Raw genomic sequence first — 9,437 nt, 5'->3', positions numbered from 1 at the left:
TCAGAGGAGGATGTTCTGTAGGAGAGGCACACATCTATCAATAGAGTTTTCTACCGGATTGCGTTTAGCATTCCTTTTTCACCTGGAGAGCTATTTGCTCGGTGTTGGGTTTCAGCGGGCACTCTACTGGTTAGTGAATCTTTGCTTTCATAATGCAGAGCAAATCTGCTTTTGCTCAGCCTCACACCTAAGTGGAAGCCTATCTGCCCGTGTGGACAGAAGACACGCATCCTGTCAGGCAGCTATGTCAGCCCACAAGCACGATGGTAACGCAGGCTTCTGCTGGTCTCTAGAAAGCAGGTCTGGATTCTTCAATAAGGAAATTGATAAAATCATCATTACCAGCAAGAAAAACAAGGCTAAAATGGATCCGATTCGACAGAAGGACAACAGAAAAGTACACAACACATTCTGAAAAACTGTGGTGTGCTCCTTATATTAAGTCCTCTGCTTCAGCCAAGACATACCTGACTTTTTTGCCATCTCTTGCAAAGCACACAGCATCCACAGTAAGCAAGACTAACCAGTTGCTAACTTAGCAATCACTAAAATTCATTTGCAATTAGGAAGGGCTTTTCCTAGAAAGAGCTTCCCTCTTTCTCAACATACGTGATTACAACATGATTAAACTTTACGTAGAAAGTTACTTGCACTGCAAAAAAAAAAAAAATAGTAGTCCACAACAACCATCACCTGCACCAAAAAAAGATACCACAGCATGTCTCCATTTGAAAAGACACCGTCAGTGCTGAACAGCTCAGAGATCTCCCCATCCCAAAAACTCGGCCTTCAAAGCCCAAAGCTTGATGAAGACTTCAGCTTCAAATCCTTCTGTGGATTATCTTTCCTCACACAGGTAAAGGAGATTAACAGCATTTGAGAGACAGAGACCACAGCTATGTTTTTCAGAGACAGACTAATTTCTGTGATGCTCACCTCAATCAAGCATACCTTGCTATGGTTTCTGCAACCTGGTGTTCACTGTACAGCAACAACTGCTCTGTTCTGTAGCCCTGTTCTGTAGCCATCATTTGGGACTCCTTCACAATGTGAAGTTTTGCATTATCCCCAACAGAATAAAAAAGTTTGCCTCCTCTCTAAGAAACGAAAATCTTCCAAGCCAGGAAGATGTATGCCAGGATAATAACATGCCTTGCAAGACAGCAGGCTACAGCTTGAGGCACCACCCATCCCCCAGAACACAGCCCACTGTTGTAAAGCAGTTCTAATAATGTACCAATGATGTTGTCATAACTAATACACATTACTACTAAGCAGCTACCAAAGCATCACACCTATGTTTATTGATCTATGTTGTCATGGTTTAACCCACCCCAGCCGGCAACTAAGCACCACGCAGCTGCTCGCTCACTCCCCCACAGTGGGATGGGGGAGAGAATCAGAAGGGTAAAAGTGAGAAAACTCGTGGGTTGAGATAAAGACAGTTTAATAGGTAAAGCAAAAGCCGCACATGCAAGCAAAGCAAAACAAGGAATTCATTCACTAATTCCCACTGGCAGGCAGGTGTTCAGCCATCTCCAGGAAAGCAGGGCTCCATCACGCATAACGGTTACTTGGGAAGACAAACACCATCACTCCAAATGTCCCCCCCTTCCTTCTTCTTCCCCAGCTTTATATGCTGAGCATGACATCATATGGTATGGAATATCCCTTTGGCCAGTTGGGGTCAGCTGTCCTGGGTGTGCCACCTCCCAGCTCTTGTGTATCTTCAGCCTTCTCAGTCGGTGGAGCACGAGAAGCTGAAGTGTCGTTGACTTAGTGTAAGCACTACTTAGCAACAACAAAAACATCAGTGTGTTATCAACATTCTTCTCATACTAAATCCAAAACACAGCACTATACCAGCTACTAGGAAGAAAATTAACTCTATCTCAGCCGAAACCAGGATATATGTGTCAAGGAAAAAGCATACTCCCGAGTTGGATGGCCACAGCTTGCCCCAAGTTCACGGGTGGAGATTCTGCCCACTGTTCTGTGGTTTGACTAGATCCTACAGGGCCTCCTCCTTGCTAAACTCTAGCAAGTTTAAAGAAAGCATTTAGCAGCATGCTACACAGTACATGAAGCAAGCCAGAGGTCATGGAGCATGAATAAAAAGGTCAGTTTAAGATAAGTAAGAACTTGTGATGGTGTATCACAGAAACACACAAGACTGCAAATCTGCCCACCCGCACTCTTGCAACATGGAATATTTGATGTCTGACATTTGATCTAGGAAATTTACTGTCCACATTTGATGTGCATGCATATACACAGTGACAGATGAACAGCCTGTTAGAAGCTTTGGTGGGTTGCCCTTGGCCAACAGCCAGACACCCATCTATTCGCTCATGCACTCCCCTTTCTCACAGGACAGGGAGAGAAAACAGAATGAAAAAGCTCATGGGTCAAGATAAAGACTGGGAGATTGCTTACTAGTTACCATCATGGGCAAAACAGACTCAACTCGGGGAAATTTAGTTTAATTTATTGCCAATTAAAAATAGAGAGCTGCGAAGTGAGAAACAAAAATGGAATGTTCCTCTCTGCCACTCCCTCTTCCTCTTCCTCACACTTTTCTCCTGCTCCACCATGGGAGAGGAGAGGACGGGCTGCAGCTTTTGAGGATAAACCTGCTCCAGCGTGGTTTCTCCATGGGCTGCTGGGGAACCTCCGCCCTGGCACCTAGAGCACAAACTCCTCCTCCTTCACTGACCTTAGTGTTTGCACTGCTCTTTCGTGCTCTCTTTTTTCCCCCTTCTCCTCTGTCTGTCCAGCATTTTTGGCACCCTTTCTTAAATACATTTTCACAGAGGTGCCACCAGCTTGGCTGCTAGGCTCAGCTATGTCCTGCAGTGGGTTCATTACGGAGCCTAGCGGGAACCAGCTGTGTTCTCTTCTCTGGCCTTTTCTCACAGAGCCCACCCCAGCAGCACCCCTGCTGCCAACACCTTGACACCTGCCACAGCTGAAAAGCCTATGGTGAAATAACTGCAAGACTGAAGGGGAAAATGGGGGTGAAATTTCCGCCACATTGCCCCCTAGTGAGACCAGAGACGTCAGCAACAAAGCGATGGATACACGCAAACTATCAACAACATTAATTATCTGGAAAGCATACAGATGCCTTCCCTTACAATTTTCAGGGAAGAATCGCTCAGGCCTGAACTCCTCCAGGTCAGGGAAGATCTCAGGGTCTCTGTGCAGGGCGTAAGTTATGACAAGAATATTTGTGCCTTTTGGTACTTGATATCCTCCTGAAGAGAAAAGGGAAAGGGAGGAGAAGGGTCAAAACAACAGCAAATAAGTGACTTTCTATACACAACAGCACAGTAAAAAATAAAACCCTTTACTTGGGAAACCTCCTCAGTACTCTCTCCTGCAGATGTTCCAGCACTCATCCCAACCACCTCTAGCTATTTAAAGTTCCAGAATGGCCACAAGACACGTTCCTACCTCCACTTCTTCAACCTTGGTAAAGGAGGAATGGAAAACGTACCAAACACCTCATCCAGTTCTCTGTGAACCTTCTTCTGGGCTTCAGGATTATGTCCAAGTAAGTACAGGGCCCTGTTCATAGCAGCTGCTGTTGTATCATGGCCCTACAGGTCCAGATTTACAAAGATATTCACTTCAACACATTCCTGTGCACAAGCAGGCTTCATGAATACTTAGGTGTGCAGGTAGTATGGAAAGTGAGACTTATTAGTCCCGTGACCACGAGAAAAACAAAAATCAAGAGTGAAGAACTCTATCCAACATGCTAATTATCAGGACGTTAAGATGACCCATGATTCTGTCAGGTGCCAGAAAACTGACCAAAAAGTTAAAATACTTCTGGTAGCCAACAAACATCCCTCTTCCCTCTCCTCTGCCACCTGAGAGAGTTCCACTGCTGCTCTAGTAATTAGCAGATCTTTCCTTTCCTTTTAAGCTGCAGAAGCAGATGCTTGTTGCTCTGGTCTTCTCTCCATTCAGAAATCCAGTGACTGAGCTCCATTGCTTTGCAGAGGTCAGCAATCTTCTCTCCTTCACAAAGTGCCAGATGATGAACCACTCTTCACTGTGTGGTTCCCACTTCTGCCATTACAGAACCAAACCGGTGCATATTCATCTTTTCATTTAGTCCCTAGTGTAAGATCTGGGTTGCCATGAAGTGCCACATTTTGCCATCGTTTCTCTGCATTTTGTCAATGTCTATATAGTACAGGAGGGAGCACTCACGACAGCAGAAGTATATTTTGGACACACTGCTGAAGAAGACTTAAATGTGAATTTTGAAAGTTGTGTCATCTTTGAGCTGAGATTTCTGAAGAAACTGCATCAAATTGACCTCCAAATGTATGAAATCAACCTGCAACTCCAAAGCAAAAGCATTCTGCTTTCTCAGATAACTATACCATAATATCACCGGTGAGTAAACTTAGTGTAGCCCAATGAGAAAAATACTAAGCCAGTAATTTAAAAATGCTTTCATTTACTCAAAAGAATGCAGTGCTTGATGGCCATTTACAAAAACCAGAAATGTGATTAACAGTACAAAGTATACATTACAAATGCTTTGCTTTGGATTACCAATCCTTGAACATTCATAAAAAGAAGTGAGAAGAACTGGTATTACTTCCCAAGTAGAAGAAACTGATACTATTCTTAACTGCATAATTTGGGCAACTAATTAAGTTTTTCTCCTCCTCTCTTTCCCCTTCAACAGTTCTTCAACCACATCTACTTGAACTGCTGTCTCTGTGATGGAAGGAGGAATCCCTGACTGCAAATGCACACAGTACTAATAGCCAGGGACCTGATCAGGGCTGTGATCTCTGGGCAGAACGCAATCCCAGTCACCTCTTTGATCTTCCCACTTGGGTCTACACAAAGAGCTATGAAATAATGCTTTCATCACTTAAGTACATATTTTCATGTTAAAGCTTTGAAGGCTCGGGTATTTCAAAATATGATTGATTCGTACAATAACAGGCAATATTTTTTAAGAAATCTCAAGAAGTGGGAACAGTCTTACCGACTTGTCCCCATGCAGGTTCAATTGCTCAGCATCTATAAACATGTTTGCCTGGCAGGGAAAACATTGCTTCCTGTAAACAAAGTTTATCCCAGCAGTTCCCATAGTTACTGACAATTAGAACAGCGTAAGTAGAAGCAATGAATTAATTTCATCTCAAAAGAATTAAAGGAAGAAGAAAAAGTAGGGACAGACAATATTTACAAGAAAGCAGCTGCAATAACCAGACAGACTGAAAATGGAGAAATGTTAAAACAGCAGTTAAAGAGAAGGTACCATAAAATCCTCCTTAAAAGTATAAATTTTATATATGAGTGATGTTCGGATATACTAGAACATCTTTAACACTGAGGAAACACGAAAAAGTGGGACAGGACTTCATGGCCTAAACATAACTTATTTGCTTCTACAGGTATAATAACAATTCCCTAAGGAAAGACAGAAAAAGGAGGAATGCCTGAGAAGAAAGTGCAGCAGCAGCATCTTAACTCTGCAAACAGAACAGACATCTCAACCATTTATTTCATTTTGCTCTAATTTTTAATCTAACCTCTGGTCAGACAACTTTAAAAGAAGGCAATGCAGGCATCCTGAGGATTGCAAGGCTCAGCAGAAACCAGCACTCTGCACATGTTCTTTGTAACACAAGACACTAGCTGGCAAATTTAGTGTTTCAGTCTTCCGTTCAGTGCAGGGGGTTTCTGTTTCTTCCTAAGCTGGGTTAAGAAGCAATCTGAAATCTTTTCCTTGAGGTTGGAGGGTTTCTCTGAAAGGATCTGTGGTAATGCTGTGAGCCTAGAAAAGATAAAGCATTGTTTGTTAATTGTGGTGGAATCTGAAAGACACTCCAAAATTATGTACGAGTTACTTCCATCAGCCTGCTCAGATCAATGTTTGCTAACCTGCCCTTATTCTTACATCACCTTTTATATAATTATGCCAATCATATATTTATTTAAACTCAAGGAACTTCCAAACAAAGGAAGGTTATGTACAAGCACTCAAATACCTCAGGAACTAGCTAGTCAGCTTTATTGTAACAATGGAACTAAATAAGCCAGGTAGGGCTGCTCTCTTTTTTGGTGTTATAAGTGGAAGACATAATTGCAAATCAATATTCATTTTTTAATTTATTTAAAAGAACTTTATACTTATGTTAAAAATGCATATTTTCAATTTTATTTCTCCCCCACATAAAAAGTTTACTAATTTGGGGAATTTAGATGGGGGCTAAAATAAAATTTATGTCATGAAACAGTTCACAAACATGTATTTGTGTTGCCACTCTAACAGCTGCAAAACATCTAGCCTTTACATCACGTACTCTCACCATAATTGTAAATATGCTGAAATCTTAAAAAAAAAAAAGTACATTAAGATGAGAGGGCATCCTTTTCCGTCCACGTCACAACAATGAAAAGAAGCTTTGCAGGGTTCCTAACAGTCAGTCAGGGCTCTCTCAGACCAAGTGAGAAAAAACTTCAAAAGCAGACTCAAAAGATCTTGCCAAGCACACCTGTTCTTCTTTTATGCCGAGATGGCTCTCCCTGAGCACTTTACTTCTCAACTGTACTATAGGTTAATAGGTTTTGTTGGCCTTTTGCCTTCCAAGTGATTCTTACTTTGCCTACCTATTAAAAATCCTTGACCTGTCCCTCTGTGGTTAGCAAAATCCATGGGAGTCAGTGATCTTTTCTGAGGTGTATCTGTCTGTAAAAAGGAAAGACATACTATTAGCTAGTCTGGTATGCTTATCTACTGAAATGGTTTGATTACAGTTTTTACGATCTAGTCCAGCAGAGTGAGTCCTACCAAGCTACAAAACCCGAAGCAGTACTAAAAATGCACACCTCTAGTGCACAGACACCCTCAAAGGAACTGTTTCATGCATTAGACTTGAAAAAAATCTCTTCCTCATACACTAGTCCTGCTTTTCAAGGTCCCACATCCTCCCAAAGCCTTTTAACATCCTCCTCTCTACAGGTAGCAGGAATCTCTGTACACCAGAAATCAGGAGACCCCGAGTAAAAGAGACCTTCTGTAGACCAACAGTGGGCACGAATGGAAGCTTCTTCACTTTTCCATGTCTCTATACTTACATTGTAACATACCCTGAATGTATGAGTTGTGTTGGGCCTTGAAAATTGATCAATAATAACAGTTCTTTCTCTGAGTGGCCGTTGCTCTGTAATGCCAGGCACTGCACTTGACACTCTGCTATGAGCATATCGTCCTCGAAGCTGAGAGAATGAAAAAGAGAATGCAGCTATTGAATTGGTTAAAATAATAATTTTTCCACTGCCATACAAAAAACACCAGAGAAGAAGAAAAGAAAAATATGTTTTCACTAACCAAACGCACTGATTCAAGGTAACTTAAGGGTACTGATGTTTTTCAAAGAGATTTGAGACTGTTCCCTAACATTAGTCTATAATCCCCAAAGGCTTATATTAATTAAAATAATAATAATAATACTTTACATGTATGTCAATTCAAAATACTGTTCAGAAGCAAAATAATATCAAAATATTAATTTACTTTCATTGTGGTGATTTATTACTTTCCTATCCTTCAAAAATAGGCCAGTATCAATAAGATTTATTTTTTTTTAAGTCAGTATCCTTTTCTACTTCAGTCAGCGTAATTTTCTACTTCTTATAACTTAACATTAGTGAATAAAACACTGAAAAGAGCTATTTAAATCCAAATGCATGTAAGTGTAAGGTTATTATCTGGTTGGTTGGTTGTTTTTCTCTTTTTTCTTTTTTTTTTTTTTTAAAACAGATTTTTCTGTTTTCAGAGGAAAGTCTTGCCACCATGATCTGTTTGTGAGGTTTTAAACGGGCTTCTCTTGCATTCTAATGGTACCCCAAGGTAACACACATTTGCATGTTAAGACCATGTATTAAATACGAACCAACACAAACTGTAAAATTGCTCATTTCAACCAGTGACACAGAGCAATTTATTTCCAAATAGCTTGAAGTGCTTCACCAGTATAAAAATGAACCCAACTTACAGAGCTCTGTTGCAATCGAGGTACTGAAAGATATTGTTCAACAGCCTCTGAGTTTATTGGTGGTAACTTGTTCCGGGTTGTAGGTGCATGAGCAGAAGATAAACGATCCGAGCTGGCACCCCTACAGAATTTTAAGGGTTCCTCTTTTAGGAAAAATCATATTAAAGACTTCTTCACTGAAGTAATATGAAATTATTGAGCGGTACATTTATTTATAGAGCTCAGCTACAGAAAGTAACAGCACCTAATATAGCAATAAAAAAATAAAACAAATGCCCCTCCTCAAAAAACACGGTTCTGCTTTCTTTCTTTTTTTCTCTGAATTCTAGAATCAATAATAAATCTCGGGTTAGTTCTCAAGTATTTTGCAAAATCCTTCACTGGTGAAATTTCAGTAAAGTTCTGAGGAAAGCAAAGAATAAAATGAAAAAACTCACAATTTAGTCCCCCTAAGGATTTCATCATTGTACATATTAGGAGCTTTTGAGAAGAGTTGGTCAGAAGTGAGAGAAGGTAACCTACAATGGCTTGGTAGCTTCCTAGAAGATGCCAGCAGTACCCGAGATGATGAGAGAACACTGTTATCAGCAATTCTCCTCAACCTAGCATGCACTGAATTTGGAGCGCTGGAGCCAATGCTATGCTGTTTGTCTTCTTGCTCATTCCTAGGGAAAAAGGAAGGAGAATGAGATAGGGAATGAGGATGAAGGCAAAAAAAAAGTAAAAGGATTTCTTAACAGAGTATCATTGCAACCTCTACAAATCATTGCCACATCAGTGATGCACACAAAGGAGATGACTGCCTTCTTATTGCCTTTTTATAATTGTGAAACATCTTTTACATAATATGAATTATGTCGCATTTTGAAAGTGTCAATACCAATACCTACAGTATTTTTTCTATTGTGGCAACATGCCTCTGTTGGAGCGGTTTTGCTTGAATTGTCATCACACCATTCAAATCACTAGAGAAGTTGCTAGAGAAACGGTGAACCTAGTAAAAGTAACAAATACACATTAACCTTTTTTCAAAGGAAGACCTCAAAAAGCCTGTAGTTAGGAGATATTTTACTTGTTTCTTAGAAAAGTTTCTGTTAAGATGGTTCAGTAGAATTCTCAGTAGTAGACAGGACAAATATGTTGGTTTGCTTATTTTAAACAGATTCTTACAAACAGAATTTGGGTAACTTAGTTACTGAATTGCAACTCAATTTGCAATGTAAGTTTCAGTTGAAGCCAGAGTTTGATTCTCCGAAGTTTCCATTTTCTCTCAGCACAGTCCAGCCCAAGGGCACAGATTCTAAGCATTATTTATCGCAGCATTTTACTACTTCTGGCTGCTGGGACCACTACAGAACCAAGTGTGCCAGCAGGGAGCACCGAGATTCCTGTGCTATC

At 40.6% G+C, this 9,437-nt stretch overlaps 1 protein-coding gene across 5 annotated transcripts in view; it reads right to left on the bottom strand.

Annotated features, from left to right (window-relative positions):
• Positions 1–1,430: 1,430 nt before the first annotated feature.
• FAM149A (family with sequence similarity 149 member A) overlaps positions 1,431–9,437 on the bottom strand; it is a 48,546-nt gene continuing 40,539 nt past the window's right edge. For 2 of the 5 annotated variants that reach the window (XM_075139351.1, XM_075139350.1), the window contains exons 9-14: positions 8,930–9,033; positions 8,477–8,704; positions 8,040–8,160; positions 7,120–7,260; positions 6,652–6,730; positions 4,458–5,815 (exon numbers count right to left, since the gene is read on the bottom strand). In XM_075139351.1, coding sequence (XP_074995452.1) covers positions 5,742–5,815; positions 6,652–6,730; positions 7,120–7,260; positions 8,040–8,160; positions 8,477–8,704; positions 8,930–9,033 — 747 coding nt within the window. In that variant the 3' untranslated portion in view covers positions 4,458–5,741. Of the gene's footprint in view, positions 3,258–3,456; positions 5,816–6,651; positions 6,731–7,119; positions 7,261–8,039; positions 8,161–8,476; positions 8,705–8,929; positions 9,034–9,437 lie in introns of those variants that run through there. The other 3 variants (XM_075139349.1, XM_075139352.1, XM_075139353.1) reach the window with 3 other exon arrangements.

The sequence above is a fragment of the Calonectris borealis genome, unplaced genomic scaffold, assembly GCF_964195595.1.
Source record: "Calonectris borealis unplaced genomic scaffold, bCalBor7.hap1.2 HAP1_SCAFFOLD_170, whole genome shotgun sequence".
Taxonomy (NCBI): Eukaryota; Metazoa; Chordata; class Aves; order Procellariiformes; family Procellariidae; genus Calonectris; species Calonectris borealis.
Note: the sequence above shows the minus strand (reverse complement) of the source record. Positions and strands in the feature narration are given on the sequence as shown.